General features: G+C 54.3%; 1 protein-coding gene across 1 annotated transcript in view; it reads right to left on the minus strand.

Annotated features, from left to right (window-relative positions):
* The window catches only part of P2RX3 (purinergic receptor P2X 3), a 28,244-nt gene that overhangs the window by 6,958 nt on the left and 2,151 nt on the right, over window positions 1–19,135 (minus strand). Inside the window, exons 2-8 of the mRNA XM_060606690.3 lie at window positions 12,236–12,371; window positions 11,717–11,788; window positions 11,417–11,480; window positions 10,637–10,730; window positions 10,255–10,332; window positions 9,382–9,523; window positions 8,780–8,916 (exon numbers count right to left, since the gene is read on the minus strand). Coding sequence (XP_060462673.2) covers window positions 8,780–8,916; window positions 9,382–9,523; window positions 10,255–10,332; window positions 10,637–10,730; window positions 11,417–11,480; window positions 11,717–11,788; window positions 12,236–12,371 — 723 coding nt within the window. The remainder of the gene's footprint in view (window positions 1–8,779; window positions 8,917–9,381; window positions 9,524–10,254; window positions 10,333–10,636; window positions 10,731–11,416; window positions 11,481–11,716; window positions 11,789–12,235; window positions 12,372–19,135) is intronic.

The following is a 19,135-nucleotide window of genomic DNA, read 5'->3' on the forward strand; positions in this document are numbered from 1 at the left end:
CCCACACTCGTAGCCAGCGTTCTAGACTGTTCTTTTCGCTGCCTGACTTCTGTGAGATCCTGGCCAATTGCTTTCAGTTCTCCAGCGGGGGACCTTCTGTGTTGGGAAGGTGGGTCTCTCGACCCAGAGCCAATGACCCGGAGCCAATGACCCAGAGTCACTGGCTGGGAGCAGAACAGGAAGCACACGCCGGCCATGCAGTGTTGGGAGAGGGATGCCCAGCTTCCTTGTCTGTAAAGGGGATGGGCTGAGCTACACCGTGCCCGGCCCTGATTTCTCCCAAATCCTCTGATTCCTACCTCTCCAGCTTTGGTTTTCTCGGCTGGGAAATGCGGCTGGCGAGAGCGACGCCACCAACACCCCGCCGGGCCCAGTCCGCCTTCCTCACCTACTGGCAGATGCTCCCTCGGTGCCAGGCACCAGAAGTAACAGCCACACCACCTGCCTGCCTTCCTGAGCACACCTCATAGACACGGACTTCTTGCCTCTGCCCATGCTGTTCCCCTCCCCTCCCTTCCCACCTTGCAAACTCCTATTCATCCACTAGGGCCCAGCAGATATTTAGAGCACACCTACCCTTTGCCAGGCACTGGCACACTGTGCTAGGCACTGCTGATACCTTGGCCAGCTCTGCTCTCCTCACAGGGAGAGAAATACTAACAGCCACACATTCCCATAAGTAGCTAAAGCCCGACGTCGGGGCTGAAAAGGAGAGAGCACCATTCGAAGAGCTCATCGAGTGAAGAGCTAGGCTGGAGAGTCAAGGAAGGCTCTGTGCGAAGTGACATTAAAGCTGCGACCCGGAAGGAGAGGTGAGACGTGAGCAGGCCAGAGGCGGAGGCAGCTGTCCTAGCTGAGGGAACCGCAAGCCCTCTCGCGGGAAAGGACACGGTGTCTCTGAAGAAGCCGCAGGAGCTCGGTGGACTGGAGGACAGAGACGGGTGGGCCCGTGCGTGCGTCTCTTCCCAAGTCCACACTCGGCGACTTCACGCTTGTAGCTTCGAGTTGACAAGGGAGGCGTATTTACACCGCAGAGATGGGCAGACACGGGGAATCCGGTGTCTCCCTTTTCTCCAGAGCTGCTTTGCCAGCGTGGGGCGGAGGCTGTAACCGTAACGAGCTACCTGTCTTGCCTCCGCCCGGCCCCGGGGTCTCTGCCTCAGCACCTGCTGCCCCAGACTGTGGTTGACAGTTAGGACTTGGAGGCAGACCCCACACTCCGCCGTTGCTCAAGGGCCTACCAAGTGCAGTTGTCGCTGGTTCCCCAGATTCCTGACATCCCACAGACTCAGTTTAGCCACGTCGGCCTCCGGTTTCCCCCTCCTGACTCGGCCTCTCAGAAAGCTCCCGTTCTCTAGGTGGAGCTGCTAGAAGGTGGCAGCATCGGGCTGTTTGTCTCCCAAATAGAAAACATTTAGATGTGGCAGGTGGCTGGGTGGGAGAGTAGGCGCTGTCGGTGGGAACCAGCCCCTGTGGAGGAGAAGCGGGGACAACAGCAGAGACGTCATATGTGCGGAGTGCTTCGTCCTGCTGAGCGCTGGGCCCGAGGCTTCCACACTTCCTGCCTCCCCGACACCTCACGGCCGCCCGGTCCTCTGGCCGTCGGTGGAAGGGCTTTGAAACGACACCGTCCTGGGCTGGCACCGCGGCTCCCAATTAGCCCTCATCAGCTGAGGTGAAGCCCCTCACCTGGGGGCGTCTCAGTCTCCCCAGATGTGAAACAGAGCTGCCAGCAGGTGCTATGGGCTTGTTACGGAGGATTCTGTGAGCTGCTGGGCGTGAGGCACAGGGCTTTCGGGGAACATCATCCCGTGATCATCGGGCTGGAGAGAAGAACGGCCGCTCTGTTCCTGCTCCTGGGCCTGCCGGGGGCACAGACGGGATCTGAGCTCGAATGCCCCCCCCTTGCCGCTCCCCCGGGACAGGGCCCAGAAAGGAGACTTCGTGGTGGCCTCGGGGTGGCACAAGGACTTGCTAAGCTGGTGCCCTGTGAAAACAGCTGCTGGGGAGAGAGAGCGCAGCCGGGGCGGCAAGGAGAGAATGGAGCTGGACGCCTGAGGCCACTGCGCCCGGAAGGGGCAGGGAGCCTGGGGGGTGGCCAGGCAGGGCTGCAGCTGTCGGGGTCGGGAGGGTGTGTGTGCGCGCGCACGTGATCCCTCATGCTGCGAGCAGCAATAGATAAAGAATGAGTAAGTACAAACATCAATTACCGTAATAAATCATTTGTCAGATGTGCTTCTGCTGGGCAGGGTTGAAAGTACGTTCCGATGAGACAGGTCCATAAATAATAGTGCACGCTTCAGCAGCCCGACCTTCCAAAGCCTCTCCCCAGACACCCACAGGCACTGGTTCAGACTTCTAGAGCCTTATCACCTTTGAACAGCCCATTTCACAGAAGAAGAAACTGAGGCCCCCGGAGGGGCTGAGACTTGCTGAAGATCACACTGAGCATCTGGGGGGGGGGAGCCTCAACCACAGCCTGCAGGCCTCCTGCCTCAACCCCCCCCCCCCGGGGCTCTCTCTGTTTCACCTTCATTATTCTCGGCTCGCTCCGGCACAAAAGATTTGTCGTATAAAACATTTTGTTATTTGGGTTCAGGTTTGTATCACTTCCACTTGACCATAGGAACTGGTCTCGTTCACGTTTGTATGAGTCACAAAGCCTGATATAATCTGGAATTGGAAGAGATTTTCAGAGCCCTCCCCTCGTTAGCCACAAGAGGCTGGCCACCGCTGCCCGCTCCCGGGATCCCCCCAGAGAGGCGAAACTCGCTGCCTTCAGAAGCAGCCCAGTTCCAGCCTCGGGTGGCTCCAGCTCTTAGAAACGCTTCTCCACGCTGGGCTGACATTTGCACCAGTCGGCAGTCAATAACCGTCTGCTGAATGGAGAAGGGTTTTATCACAATGTACAAATCCCTTGGAAGCTCTCAGACATCTGTTTAGAAACGATCCCATGGAGTGATGGAGATTCCTTCCTAAAGCAGGGACACGTAACTGTCACAGCCGCAGAAAAAATAGCAGCAAACTTGCGGGATCCGGGTTGGACTTGTAAGGGAAAACTAGGGCCCGGAATGTGAGTTTCCAAGTGAAGGAAGTGGTGTTCCCAGCAAAGCTTTTGCCTGGTGAGAAGCAGTTTTGCCAGCTGAAATACACTTTTACAGTTGATTTTATACTGATAGGAAAATATCTCCTGGCAGACTCACTGCATGGGGAGGGGGGGCAACATCCTTGGAGCTGGGACGCCTTCCCTTAGCGAAGACCCCAAGCCATACTTACTTACTCATATTCTCGGAGCCTAATCAGCTTCAGGGACGGACATTTAAACAATGGTTTGTTGTTGATCTTTTTACATATTACTATTAATTCATCTTTGATGAGGCAGGGAAAGATCAACGGACACACAGTTGGAAGAAGTACCTACCCGAGAGCCAGGTGGCTAGCCGTCTGTTCCGGGAGTAATCTTTGTAGCCTCAGTTTCCTCATCTGTAAAATGGGGGTAACCATACGGTCCTACCGGGATACTTGTGGTTACCAGCACAGGCTCTGGAGGCTGTCAGAATTTGAAATCCAGTCCAGCAGTATTTGCTGTGTGGCCTTGGGCAGATAATGAAACCTCTGAGCATTCAGTTTCCAGCTATAAAATTCTTCAGAGTTGATGAGATAATCCACAAAGAGCACTTGCTAAGTCCCTGGCTCACTGGGTAAGCACTCAGTGAGGGTTAGCCATTATATTCTACAATAAAGTTGGTTGTTGTGTGGATAGGCTAGACAGGAACGTTATACAAGGCTGTAAAAATTCAGGATCGCTCCAGTGGCCTCTCTTCCACTTCCAGCTAAACAAAGGGAAGAGGAAAATGGATCATGGAGAATTCAAGCAAAACACACCCCCGTCGAAGGGGGCCTTCGAGTGTCTCTGGGGAGATGACGGAAATGGCTGCTTTTAACACATGGCTTTTGGAAGGAGAAAAATCCAGATTGCAGAAAGAATGATCAAAGCCAAGGGCACACTTTCGATTCTGTCTCTGTCGATTGGCCTAAGATCTTGCTGATCCACACGTTTCGGCGTGGAAACAGAGCAGGTGCCAGATTTCCGAGCTTCGTGGGTACATTTCCAACACGAAGCGATCACTAGAAACACCTACCGCATGAGGAACATCTCGCAGCTGAACAAGTGTTTTTTGTCCCAGACACCAAGAGAGGAAATCCAAAACCGCCTTGCCTTTTAGTCGCAAAGCTGTCTTAGCAGCGCTCGGGGGGGGGGGAGAAATGCGAATCAGACGCTGCTGAATGCATGTCCTTGCTTCTCTCCCATCATCCCGGCCATCGCTGCTGGGTGTCTCTCTTCTGGTTGCTTCCTTGTTGCAAACGATTTGAAGGTGGCAGGTGTGCTAGGGGCACTGGCTGTAGATCAGGTCCCTGGGTTTGGGCCCTGATGCACCTCTTCTTTAAGCTGTGTGACCTGGGGCAAGTGTCTACTGTGGGGGGGTGTGGGCGTGAGCTGTGAATCCTGACAAAATAGGTGTGAAAAGGCTTTGCAAACTTAACTCTGGGGGGCTCTTCTTCTGAGGTCTGGAGATGGGCTTTTTAAAGATCTTCAAAGTCCTGGAATCTCTCTGCACAGAAACGCAGAGAAAAAGCACTGGAGGGAAGCTCACCAAACTGTCCAGCACATTAACTTCCTGTAAGGGGAGCAAAACTGGAGGAGTGAAAGGGAGTGTCTACATATCGCTTGGATGTATTACTCTGAGGATGCATTTCTATCTTATTTGTGGAAATAAGGTGTTCCTTTTTTTTTTTTTTTTTAAAGAAAATGCCTGTCTATGAACACGTGCATCTTATGGGGCATTTGCTCCATGGGCTCCTCAGGGGCGTATGAGGGTTAGAGACCTCCCTGTGTCCATGAAGGACACCCCTGATCCACACTCCTGCCTCGGGCATCCTCAGTCCGTGGTTTGGGTTCTGGCTTTGGGTGGAGCCTGGCGGGGTCACAACTCCTGTCCTGACAGCGGTGTCCCCAGGTGTCAGTCACTGCTTCCTGCCCTCGCCCCTTCAGACCCGGGCAGTCACCGGCGTCCGGGTACTGGCCCCAGGCTCTGCGCTATCCTTTGTGGTTTTCCTACACCCTGCCCACACCTTTGAAACAGTCCCTTTATTAAACTCTCCTCAAATTACCCAGTTTGCATGTGCCATCTGTTTCCTGCTGGGACCCTGACTGCTATAGTATTTTTAATCCGTCTTTGTAACCATCTCTGCCCATATACTCATGCGCACTCATGTACATTCACTGACAGCGTGTTCACACACACACACACACACACACACACACACTCTCACGGGCACACTCAGGCACACAGTGCACTTGCACACTCACCCGCAGACTCACACTCATCCCCTAACAAACACACCCACTCCCTCAAAACCTTACACAATACTCACATTCACATGCGACACGGTCTGCCTGCTCCCAGCACTCTGGTTAAAATCCTGCTCTGGTGCACCGAGGGTCCACCTGGGATGCAGGGACCTGGCCCTTGTCTACACCGCTGCCACTGGGGTGCCTGTCACCTGCACACCACTACACCGGTGACTCTCGCCAGTTCTTATTTTTGGAAATGCTGTACTTCGTCCACTACGAATCCGGATGGACCCACCGATGGCAACTCTCAATGTACTTGGAAAGAGGCTTCATAAAAATACCACATTAAAGAGGCTCCTGGAGTGTTCAGCCATACAGAATAGACAGAGGAGTAAAAATAAAATCGTTCCACCAAGTTTCAGGTAGGGACAGATGGCAACCTCAGGAGATCACACAAACAAAGATTAATTTAGATGGACGGCACCATGTACTTTGGGTAGAAGTCGAAGGGAGACACATTCTGGCTCAATACGAGGTCACCTTTCCAATAACTGGAGCTGTCAATGAGGGACAGGCCATCTTGTGAGGCAGCCCCACGTCTGGGGCCGTGTTACAGCAAGACTGATAGTGGAGTTGGGACAAATGACCTCTCAGGCTCCTTAAGGTGTTTCTGTAACCTTGGGCAAGTCACTTCCCCTCTGAAATTTCCACTGCCTCATCTGTAAAAAGGCCACCTCAGTCTAGGGGTCTCCCAGGGGTCCTCATTGGCTATACATTCTCTAAATCTCTGATCCTACAGGAGAAGAGCGGCAAGAAGGAGGGGGAGGGAATTTGGAAAGGAGCTGCAGAAGTAATTAGTGATGGAAATGCGAATCTCTAGCTGCCTCTCGTCTGAGTTTGCAGATTAAAACAAGGCTGACTCTTGGCTGAATGATTCCATTCCCTCCAGAGCGAATGGCAACTGTAGGACGTTGAAAAAAAAATCTGGCCTGTGTTAGAGACGGAGCAGCAGGTGAATTTGTTTGGGGGACAAAAGGCCAGACCCTGAATTGTGCCTCTAGCAGCCCCTAGTCCCTTTAGCCTCTGTGGACCTCAGATTCTTTGTTTAAGCGAGGATGAAAATGTCAAGCACACAAGCATGTTTTCCGGAGGGTTAACACATAGGAATGTCCGTAGCTTTCGTGGATGCATGGAAATCAGCTGAGAAAATAGGGTTGTGTCCAGGCTCCCACCCTTCCTGGTTGTGTGGCCTTGGGAAACTTATTTCAGGCTGCAAGCCTTTGTTTTCTCACCTGTGAAGTGGGGATACGGTGGCACCTACATCACAGAGCATTGTGCCAAACAACGTATCGTGCTGGGGAATGAGGAGCTTTGTGGGTTCTTAGTTTTCCCGTGTCAGACACCCAAGTGTGGCCTGTGCCGAATTGGGCTGTGACCCTTAGCCTCTTATCAGAGGGCGGTCTGTGGCCTCCCCCGATGTGGGCGCTTGCTTAGCTTAGCCTTGGGGGTCCATGTGGTGCCAGTAGCTTGACGGGAACATGAGGGCAGTGGGTGGGCACCCAGGGGGAGGGGTTTGGGGGATCTTGGGCGGAGCCCTGTGTCTGTCACAGTCCCCAGATATTCCCCCACGCCAGAGCTATTCTTTGGGCCCCCTTGGAAACTCTTCTAAACTACAGGGGTTGAATTGAGCAGCTTTGCCCCTTCATACTCTGGCCTAGGAGCCTTCGGTGAGGCGGTTAGTTACCTGGGGTCCACACCTCTCACACAGCTCCCCGAAGGCCCCTGCAGAGGTTAGGCTCACAGGGTTCTTGGAGATCCTGGATCTGTCTGCCCAAATACAATCTAAGCTGATTCAGGACCAGTTCTACCTCGTGTCCTGCTGTGCCTGGCGGGAAGGGGGTGCGGGTGGCAGGGCGGCCATAGCACAATAAACTGGAGATCCAGAATGCCAGACCATTTCTTCTTTAAATGAAACAACTTGTTCTAAAACTGGGGGGGGGGGAGGGCACCAGTAGTTGGGGGCTTCATAATACACACATCCTTCACCGGCTCATCTGCCATGTAAGTTATTAGGAAAACTGAAGTGTTCCCACTGGCCAGGGGGAAGTTATGAAGATGAAAACTTTGCATTTTAGATCCTGAGAATTTTATTAATTACGTTGCTATTTTAAGCCACCATACAAATATCCTTTGTATTGATTTCTGTGTGATGTACCCACTGAATAAATATGCCAATTTCTGCCAGGGAGCCGAACAGTATTTTTAACCTACTTTAAAATATGTGTTGTTTCCTATGGTTTTTTAAAGTTTGGAGTTGATTATGAAAGCACTTTCAATTTTAAAAAATTCTTCTTTCCAGAGAATATACATATATATTTTAAACTATTAAATATAAAGGGTAATGGGATGTAGTTTTAGACGTAGTTTTAAAACTACAAATAAAGGTTAAGAAAAAGGTGAAATGATTACTTTTTCGCTTATCTATGCCATTATGTTGGAAAACACCACTATAACAAAGAAAGTTCGAGTAACCATTCTTTGGACGTGTAACTGAAACCTATTCTTACGTGTACCATTTTCCCTGATCGTTGCCTAGTCAACCCGTTTAGTGTATGACACTGTTGTGTGCAATCAAGGCCCTACCAGAGACCTCAGGATCTTCAAAAGTTAAGGGAAAAACAAAACAGAGAGCTGAAACTTTTCACACCTTGCTTACTAGGATCCTCAAGATAATGGCACTAAGGCCATTTCACAGATGGGGAAATCAGGTAGGGAGAAGGTCAAGGGCTTCGTCAGGGGCTTTCAGCTGGTTCCAAATAGTTAATTCTGGGTTCTTCTCTTTCCCCCTCTTCAAAATGGAGGTGATGGTGGTGGTGGTGGGTGTCAGGGAGAGGTTCCTTATGTCTCAAGGACATTGGGAGTATGGACCAGATGGTGCTTAAAGGCTGGTTTGAGCCCTTGGTTGGAAAGGCAAGAAAGAACCAACGGCCACCGTGGTTGTTCTTTGGGACCGAGATGAAGATGGACAGAACGGAAATACCTTCTTTCCATCTTGTAACCTGGCACCACTGTTGCCCTTGCTCTGTGGATTGAGAAACCTGAGAAAACTCAGGTGCCCGACAAGGGCTGCCCGGGCGTTCCTGAAGCACACTCCAGCTTCAGAGCCCGAGCTCAGAAGGGGTCAGAATCACAGACCACACCCTCTGGGAGGCCTTGGTCGTGCGGTCTCACTGCTGACCTGGCCGTGCCATCGCCAGGTGGCGGCACTTAGAAAGCCTTCTCTGATGTCGAGCTGAAGCCCGGGGTGGGGGGTGGGGGGGACCACGTGGCCCCCTTTCTTCTCCACATGCGTTGCTGCTGGAGGCGGAACTCTAGAACGGCCCCTGCCTCCTCCTCCTGATGTCCCAGGAGCCCCGAAATTACCTGAAGTTGTAGCCTGGGGAGACACTGCTCTTCTCGGAAACGCTGTCGAGCCTGGTGAAGGAGTATTTGGGGATGCACTGGTCCCAGGCCCTGTCGAGGTCACACACCCAGCCGATCTTAATGCCGAGGACTCCGCCCTGTGGAAGGGGGCCAGGTGTGAGGAGGCAGGGCTGTCTCCACGGCCTGGGGACAGGGGGTCATGACAGACAGACACGTGATTCTTCCCATTCTCCAGGTGGAGGGAAAGTGGTTCGCCCGTGCTGCTTCCTAAACAAAGTGCTGCACTCAGGGGTGAGGACCTTTGAGCCCATAAATCCCGTTTTTGTCTTCCGTCCCTTTGGCAGCAGGAAGGCTCCACGTGGGCTTTTTCAGAGCTCTAACGTGGAGTGTGAAGGCGAGGATGGCAGACTGAGGCTTGGCAGGAAGGGTGAGGGAGGCAAGGCCCCCGGGACAGGGGTGGGAGACCCCGTTGAGGCACGAAGCCAGTTGCAGACCTGGTATGCCTCCACCAGGTGGCGCTGCCTGGCCACGGCCCCGGGTTCCCGGGACCTCCACCCTCCTCCGCCTGCCAAAGGGCCCCGGGTCCTCCTCTAGGCGCTCACCGTGCTGGCCAGTTTGGCAAAATCCTGCCCTGCAAACTTGACCACGTCCCCCACCCGCAAGATGGGGCAGAAGGGGGCCTTTTCAGGGTGGAAACGGCACGTCTTCATGTCGGCGGCTGTGAGGTTGGGAAGGAGGTTTCCCCTGGGGAGGGAGGAGGAGAGATGAGAAGCAAGGGCCAGGGTTCACACGAAGATGGGCATACACAGCCTTCTCAGAGACCCTCCCGGCCCAGGCAGGGGGGACGGGGACCTGACATCTTGGACACTCGCAGGCTCCGTCACCTCTGTTCCTGCATCCTCCCTGCAACTCCGACTCCCCTCTCTCTGCATCAGAGTTGAGTGTGCCCATGTCTAACATCCCCCAGCACCCAGGCTGGGGCTCCCAGGGGCCAGGAGTCACGCCTGATTTCTCTCGGCACCTCCGTGGTAACTGGCATCGTGCTGCACACGCCCGATGCCCGCGGAGCACCGGCCGAGTGAAGGAGCCAACCAACTCCTAACTAGCTAGCGGGAAGGGACACACCCACTTGGGCTTGATGTAGGAGGAAAGAGGTGGGAACGGGCCCCTCAGGCCCCGAAGGTTGGTGGGATCTGGGTTCCAGGCCCAGGCTGACCTTGTCCCTCACCTGCCTGGAGCAGAACTCCCATCTGGGTTCTGAGCCCCGAGGCGGGAGGCTGGCACAGAGACTGGCCCCAGAGGCCTCCCTACTACTTGGTGGTCAAAACCAGCTGGGAGATTGGGAACAGGAGCCCCAGGGAGATGGGGAGACACCATGGAGAGAACCACGCGCAATGGGCTTCTCCACCCCTCTGAAAATGAGCTGGGGCGGGGGGTGCACTGCTTCCTGCTTTAGGGAGGGAGTTGGGACTCACTTCTCAAAGTTGAAGAGGGGGAAACGGATGCTGTTCTTGATGAAAATAGTGAAGTTCTCGGCTTCCATCATGACAGGCCTGTGGGTGAGAACAAGGGGGCCTTAGCTTCTTGGGAAGAGACAGGGGAAACAAGGTACTTTCGCCCAGGGACCACCTTTACTGCTGGATGTTTCCCACCGGGCACCTGGCCTTGGCCTCTCTGGGGCTGAGGGCCAGAGGGAGAGGAGGGTGGCAGGTGAGGCAGGGGGAAGGTGCCATCCTGAGACCACTTCCCGGCCCTGGACTGGACACCACTGGGGGTGCCTGTGACACCCTCTGCAGGCGCAGGGGTGCAGACAGAGCTCCCCACTTTGGCAACCGAGAGCTGGGGTGGGGTCCTCACATTTCCACCGTGTCCACCTCGGTGGGGCACCAGCCCTGGATCTCACAGGTCCGGAGCACAGAGCTATAGTTCACGCAGCGGCCGGTGAGGATCCCTGTAAGGGGAGCCACGAGTGCTGGGGGTCTTTGCCACTCCCTCACCCCCACCCCACCTTTCATCAGGGGACCCCCGCCCCCACACTCAGGGATCCCACAGGTGGAGGGGAGACACAGGGAGGGCCAGGGAGGTGGACCAATGGCACAGGAGCCCTGCCGAGCTCTCTCCCTCCTCTCCTCCTGAGCCCTAGACCAAGCCAGAGGGAGATGAGTCTCCTTGCTCCCCGGTCACGGTGTGCTCTTCCTTGCCTCTGAGGCTTTGCTGCAGTTGTTCCTTCTGTCTAGAATGTTCTTCTCAAAACCCTTCTATGCTGCCAACTCCTTCCCATCCTTCAGGGCCCATCTAAAATGTCACTGCCTCTAGGAAGCCATGTAGGGCCACCTACCTGGAGCCAATCTCTCTCCCTTCCCCAGCTCCCACTGTTCCTCCTTGACGGCACTTGCCCCCTCATGGCACACCTCTCTGTCACCACCATCCCCGGGCTGTGGACTCCTCTGGGGGCAGCCCCCACTGGCTCTGGCTCACGTGAGCATCTATAAATGCTGGCAGAATTCCAAGAAACAGGCCAATTCCCATGCTCTCTCCTAGGGTGGACTCTCCCCCATGGGGGATGTGCTGCCCTCCAGGGTCCCACTAACACTCTGGGGTTGTGGGGGGGGCGGCAAGGGGAAGGGGTGCACTCACCCCCACTCGGGAAGCGCTCAGGCCCACACTGGCTGTCTGATACACAGCGGTACTTCTCCTCGCTCTGTGGGGAGACAGGGCTGCAGGTGGGTGTAGGACCCTGCGCTGGGCCTGGATGAGCCTCTTGGCTCCCAATGCTTCCCCATAACTGGGGGCCTTTGGAGGTGGAGGTCCCAGGACGCAGCTCCAAGGCCGGAATTCGGACCTCTGCTCACACCCATGCCCCTCCCTGCCACCGCTCCCCACCCGCAAAGTTTTCTTCCTTGACCTGCTTCGTCCAACCTCTCTTCCTCCCCTCACCTCTGGGCAGAATCCTTGCATCTGGTTTTCAGTAACTATCATCTTGGTGATGATGACAAAGACAGAGGTACCCTTGGTAGGAGAAGGGAGAGAAAAAAAAATGCACCAATGACAATCCAGGAGCTGGGTATCACTGTTATCCCCACTCTACAGATGAGGAAACTCATACTTGGGGTAAGAGATTCAGCCAAGGTCACAGGGCTAATAGAGGGCAGAGGTGGGTCCAAGTCAGGTCTAACCATCCACCCGTCCTCTCTTGCCTCCCTCTGCGTGTTGTGCTGATCACAGGATGAGTGTGGCAGAGCCTGAGGGGGACCCTGCTTCCCTGATGCCTAGTGCTGCACTCTGGAGGGCAGGCCCAAGCACCCCACCCCACCCCTTCATCCTCCAGCTGCAGGAGAAGGGCTTCTCTGATCACCGATGCCACAAACCCTGGTTGGGGGATCCCGTCGGCACTCTCCCTACCTTGCCCCAGCATCTGGGCATCCACATAGCGCCCTGGGGGTAGTGGGACTGTACCTGGGGTGGGGTCACATAATCAGACACGTCCATGACTCTGTTGGCATAGCGTCCAAAGCCCTTGACCTTGGTTACGACGGAGGACTCAATGGCTGTGTCCCGCACCTGGTAAGCCTTCTCGTGTAAGAACACCCACCTGGGCAGAAGAGCAGGGATGGAGAGCAAGAGAAGAGAGTCTAGGCCCATCAGACAGAGGCCAGGAGAGGCTTCCTTCCCCAACATTAGACAGCACAGGGTCTGGCCCTGTGGCAGGGGGAAGGCCTGTGCTGGAGGGGAGACCTCACCCTGTGTTGGCTTAGAGTTTTTCCATCTTTCCTGTTTACTGCTTCAGGACCACTTTTAGACTTTTTCCCCTCCCCCGCCCCCCCATCGTGAAATTTTAATACTACAGATATCAGCTTATGTACAGTATGTATATTTGTATTTTACACATAAAAATTTCAAGGATAGGTTTTCACCCCCTTGGGGGCAGCATCGCCCCCTTGAGGGCGACATCGTCCCTTTGCCAACGCATCGTCATTCCCGCTGACTCAGAGGCCACCTCTTTGGCAGGCGACTGGAAAGGGGAGGGGCAGGGGATCCTACACCTCTGACCCTGAGCACCCCAGGCTTTGCTCATGGGTGAGCCTAAGTGCCGGCACATAGTAGGTGTGCGGTAAACAAGTCAGTGAAGGCATCTGGGAGCTGGACACTTGGTAGAGTCTCCACCTGTGCAAGCGCCAGATGAGGCTAGAGGAGGAGGGGAGGAGCAGCTCACTACCCGGCAGGTAGGAGTTGGGTTAGCAGGCGGCGGCCGCTGACCTCATTCCTTGGACTGTGCTGCCACCCAGTGGAAGTTTACCTGTACTGCCTTCTTCTTGCCGCTTCAAGCCATTACTTGGGCCAGGATCAGGGCGGGCTCCCACTCTTCCACCTCCGCCTCTCTCCCCGGACTCCTGGACCCTCGCAGCCTTCCCCAGCAGCAAGAAGGGCCTGCAGGCCACTCTTCCCTCTGCACTCCTGCGAGAGCCCTCAAGGCGCGAGCCACTCTTGGCCTCAATAGCAAACTCCCAGCCTGTAGCCAGTCCTATTAGCTCCGGACAGCACACGGGGAGGCAGATGCCGTCACTGTCCCCATTACACAGATGAGGAAGGGTCATCACACGCATTTGGAAAATGCTGCACACTCCTAGTTTTGGAGAAATACTGGTAACATCTCGTGGAATCCGGGAATGCACTTTGGGAATTGCTGGATTAGGGTCACTTTCTCATGCTAACCGAGGACGGCACAAGGTTGGGGTGGCCCATCAGATGAGGATGAGCAGAAGAAAGGAACTGGAGGCTGTGTAGTGTGGAAAGCACAAAGCTGGGGAAGGGTCAGGCTGGGAAGCTGACCTGAGGACTTTATAAGCAGGGAGTTAGGATTTCAGGCCTGGGAGTTTTCCAACCCCAGAAGGTTGTCTAAGAATGGGCTGCTATGGGAGGTGGTGAGCTCCACGTGCCTGGGAAGACTCAAGGAGATGTTTTCAGTTGAGAGGGGGTATTGGACTGGATGACCTGTGCATTCCCCATGGCGGGGAACAGCTCCGGGGTCATGCTGGGGGTCACAGTCACTTGTAGGATGGGCACCTACCCGTCCTGTTTATGTGAACACAGGCTGACGTTTGCAAGAGACTCTTTGTGCAGTTTTCAGTGAGAGGGCTGGGAGTTAGCCCCATAATGGGGCTTCCCTCACGGGTCTGAATTCCAAATGCTCTCCTGAGTGGGACAGAGGGGGTGGGGTCACAGCCAGCACTGGCGGGTGGCTCCCAACCTGTCACCTGCTTTATTGTTGCCGCCTTATAGCAGGCAACATCCTGATTAATGCAGCCTTAGGAGTTGTTCATATGCTTGTACAGGGCTCGAACGAACACCCTGCCTGTATGGACATCCGTGGTGTTGTATGCTTTACTTTCTTTTTTTTTTTTTTTTTTTTTTTTGCAAGGGGAGGGGTTTCATCAAGGTCTCGTAAGGAAATCTCACACACAAATCTCATCCACCATCTGACATCCAAATGAGTATTATCAGCTCACGGCTGGGGCCCTGCCCAGCGGAGGGAGTGAGGCCAAGGGCCCAGGTCTCCCTGCTCCCAGCTGAGCTCACCACTGCCCCAAGTAGAAGCCACAGTCACAATACGCCCTCTGGAACCTCAGTGTGCCTGGCCACGGAATAGCCACATCTCTGAGTGGTGATCTAATGACATGGTTTCCTAAGACCCCTTGCCCTGTCCATAAAGCCCAGGAACATCTGCTGATGAGAAGCGGGGTTCAGATCATTATCACCTAACCAACACAGCCCACTAAGTGCTCCGTGCGGTAAGGGTTCACTGAGTCCTTACCACAACCCAGAGAGACATTTTTGTCATTATTATTATTTTTTTATGCTTGTTTATTTTCGGGGGAGAGAAAGAGTGGGGGAGGGGCTGAGAGAGAAGGGGACAGAGGATCAGAAGCGGGCTCCGTGCTGACAGCAGAGAGCCCGATATGGGGCTCGAACTGATGAACCATGAGATCACGACCTGGGCCGTAGTCAGAAGCCCAACTGACTGAGCCACCCAGGCGGCCCTTAGGTCACACATAAGGAACCAGAGGCACAGAGGTGTACTGACTTGCCAAGCTGAGAGGTGGGCTCCAACCCGGACAGACTGCTCGGAACACCCTCACACCTCACACCCTGCACGGCTGGTCTTGGGGCTGCTGGCTCCCGGTCACCGGGGCAACAACTCTAGGCTTGGCACAGTCGCAGGAGGAAGGGCCCCTAGGGCTTGGAAGAGTAATTAACCAATTTCTTTCCTCCTCCTTCTCCTCTAAAGCTCCTTCTTGTGCCCAGTGGGTAGGAGACTCCACATCAGAATTCTCTCTGAGTTAAATAATAAGTGGGAGAATTTCAGTGGCCCCTTGGGGCCCAAGGACGTCATCAGGGCAGCTCAAAATAAGGGGATGCTTCATTTCCAGAACAGAGGGACTGAGTCTGTCTCCAGAGGCCAGGGCTGAGGAGATAGGGCAGGACTGGGCCTTCGATTCTTGGCATTTACTCTGCTACTCTGACTTATTTTTTTCTTGTGTTCCTGGTTTATTATTTATAGAGCGGAAAGCGGGTGTCAGCTCCTTGGCAGGTGGGATGTGTGGGAAGGAGGCCAGAGCAGCATCCCAGCCCCTTCTGTCCACCCCCAAGGAGTCAGGGAGGAGGCCGGGGAGTGGGCGTGGGGTGTGTGTGTGTCAGGAGGAGAGGGGTCTCTAAGGAAGGTGTGAGCCGGAGGGGGGGAAGGGGGAGGTGTGCTGGGGAGTCCATGAAATGATCATAGCTGCCATCTATCACTGACTCTCCCATTTCAGGCAAGGCACTTGACATGGCAGCTCGCCTCGCCATACCTCCCTGGGGCGGACATTCCTAAACCCATTTTCCAGATATGAGGCCTGAGACTTAGAGACATAAGGTGACCCGTCCAAGCCCCACTCATAGTTGTGTCAGAGCGAGGCTTCTAACCAGAGGCTCTTCCTTCCATGGCCTCCCCTTCATGGGGTGTGGAGAGGGGAGAGGGAGACCAGAGTGAAAACCACTCCTCTCTCTGCACCTGTAACGTGGGAGGTTCCAGAAGGTCTTCCCACATACTTGCCACCTAGTGTCCCATGGGGTGCCTAGGGTGCATCCAGGGGGGAGGATGGGGTGGTGGGCCAAGAAGGTGGAATTTCAGGCCCTTCTCTCTAAATGAGAGCAGCTCCCCTTTTAACTGCTGTATGTATTGAGCTTCTTTATAAGATTCAAAATGAGGCTGGATATTATGAACCAAATGGGGCAGCTGTGCAAATAGTGAGTCTACGGATTGGGCTGCTCAGGGGGAGGGAGGGACGGGGAAAGCAGGGCTGTGAGGGGTCCAAGGCACCATCAGCCACCACAGGTCCTTCTGATGATGAAGCACCAAAGGGCGGGGGGGGGGTGCCCCTCTGTCAGTTTGCAGGAAGGCACTTCCTTCAAGGAGGTCCTGCAAACCAGACATGGAACCACCAGCACTTCTGTAAACTCAGTCCCCAGGGATCTCCTATTTCCTCCTCAGCTCCCCAGAGGATCCCAAAGAGAGACTGGCTCTTAGGAAGTCCCACCCCACAGAGGAGACAGGGGATTGCCACCGGGGCCCAGGAAGGCCACATGAGAAACACCAGGAAAGTCTTGGCCTCTCTGTGCACCTGGCTGGGTAAAAGAAACCAGGGATGAAGTGGTGTGAACCCCAGACAGGCAGCCGAGGTTGGAGCAGGGGTGAGAGCATACGTGCAGACGATGAGCTGGTGTGTTACTGCAAATGCATAAGAGGAATGGTTGGCTCATGTTACACGTGTCCTAGTAAGGTTGTGCATCTGGTCTACCTCGCAGGGATGATATGGCAGAGATTCAAGTGTTAGTTACATGTTACTATCACAGCATTAAAAATCCTTCCAAATTCTACTGTGTCCAAGCCATCCTCCTCTCTCTCCGTATGACTGCACCACCCTTAACGGATTATCCTGTGTCCATTCCTACCCACTCCAATCCCTTGGCATATGAGCCAGAATGATCTTCCCAATTCAGATCTCATTTGTCTGTCTCCTCTCTCTCTCCCCCTCTCCTTCCCTCCCTCCCTCCCTCCGTCTCTGTCTCTCTGTCTGTCTCTCTCTCTCTCTCTCTCTCACACACACACACACACACACACACACACACACACACACTTCCCATCCATTGTCCTTCTGTACAAATGAAAGCTCTGAGGGTGTCTGAGGTCTGGCTGGGTCTGTGATCCCACTCCTATCTCACGCCACACTCACCTTTGCTCCTTCTGCTCCAGCCATAGAGACCTTCTTTTCTTCTCCCCATTTGCCAGGCCCTTTCCCTTTGCAGAGCTGGGTTTCTCTGCCTTGAATCCTCTTCCTTCCCTTTCCCCCACCCTGGGTTGTTCTTACTTGTCCTTCAGATCTTGCCTTGGGCACCACACCTCCAGAAAACCTTGTCTTAGCTCCCCAACCAGGTCAAATACCTCCATGCTGGCAGCTCTCTTAGCACCGTGTGCCTCTTCTTCAAATCATGGGCCTTGGTTGAAATTTTACATTTGTTCTTGGAGATAGTTTGATTAATGCCCATCTCTTGCACTGTAAGCTCCATGAGGGTGAGGGCCCTGTCTGCTTTTGCCCACTTTTCTGTCCTTGGTGCACAATGCCTGGCATGAAGAAATGCTCAGTAAATTTCTGCTAAATTAATGACAATGGATCATGAAGTCCTAATGGTGCATGGGCTCATGTGCACAGAGATGGGGCTCAGGCCAGGGGGCTGGGCTGCAGACTGCACGGATGTAACTGGAAAGAGCTGCTCCATGGGGAGCTGTCAGGCTGGGAGATGGATGGGGCTGGATATCAAGACGCCGAAGAGCCTCTCCTGCTTGTTCCTGCAGGCTGAGCTCCAGCACTGAGGATCAGAGCATCAGATCGTATCACGATGAGGAAGAGACAGGGGCAGGGGGAGAGCAGAGCAGACTGGCCCAGGAGGCGCTGTCTACCCTCCATCGACCTTCTGCCAGAGCCAACAGAGCCAGGAATGTGCTGAGGCAGCTTTGGGATCCACCTGGACCACCATACCATCTCGTCTCGTGGCTATAAACAGTCACAGCATCGTATATACATGTCAACATGGAACAGTTAAGAACCAACTTCCAGCCAGACTCTGGAGATGCGGACATGGAACGTTGGCAAACATTGTATCTCACAAAACCTCCCAGTTGTAAGTAAACTTCAACACTGCTTATCCTACCCCTTCTGTCATATCCCGGAGAGGAGCACTGGATGCATAGCCTGGTCCAAACAGGCACATAAGTGAAGCCTACTGGCTCCCACAAAGCACGCAAAGCAAAAAAAATCCCTTAAGCCACATCTGCCCGCTTTTCTGAGCACACACTCACACCCTGCTCTGACCTTTCAGGCAAGGAGGCCCATGCACGCACAGCTGCAGCTCACACATGCACCGGACGTCCCCTTTCACTTGCTTGAATTCACTCATGACAGGTGTCACTGGCTAGCTGTCTCTCACACGCAGAGCCATTGTCTCAAGGAACAGCATTGTCTCAAGGAACACCATGAGACTAGAGACCGGCACACCAGGAAAGAAAACTTGAGAGGTTTCTGCCTGTCATTTCTGGTGCCCCATCGGTGTGCGCAAATGACCACGAGAAAGACAGAACCTGTGTTTTCTCCCCAGCCATTGTCTGTTTCATGGCCCTTTGTGTATATATGTGTGTGCGTGTGTGTGTGTCGGGGGGGGGGGGGAGCGCATGCCTTTAAAGGTGGGCACTGGGAGGGAGTCTTCTGACCACTGGCTCTTAAGCAGCCCCCAGGATGGGTTATATGGTACAAAGTCAGGTAGCAGTAGAGAACATTCGCTTTCTGACAAAGGGGAGTGTTTCTGGATTCATGAGGAGGGCCCCTGTATCATATTCAAATGGCCACCTTTCCCCTGAGCAACTCTTCCCTTGAGTGTTATTTGTGCCTGTGTCTCTCCTCCTCACCAAAGAGCAGACCCCCTGCTTTGTCCTACCCTCTAGGAGCAAGGGCTTCTCCCCTTGCCCCATTTTTTCACCATCTCCCCAAAGCCAGGAAGGGAATCCCTCATTCCAAAGTGGTTCAGTTCCCTCCTTCCCACCCCACCATCAACCGGATCAAACCAGCACTGTCTCCCCTATTTCAGTACCTTCCCTTCCCCTTTCCTGTGCTCCCTCGTCTTTTTAGGACCCCAAAGCACTGGTTGAGGAGAACGGGAAGATGTGTGTGTGGGGGGGTCTGTTCTCTGGTGGGGGCAGGATACAAGGGAGAAGCGAGATGGTCACCTGGGACTTCTCCTGGTGGAGGGCGTGGTACCAAGGCAAGA

Source organism: Panthera onca, chromosome D1, assembly GCF_046562875.1.
Source record: "Panthera onca isolate mPanOnc1 chromosome D1, mPanOnc1 haplotype 2, whole genome shotgun sequence".
Lineage (NCBI taxonomy): Eukaryota > Metazoa > Chordata > Mammalia > Carnivora > Felidae > Panthera > Panthera onca.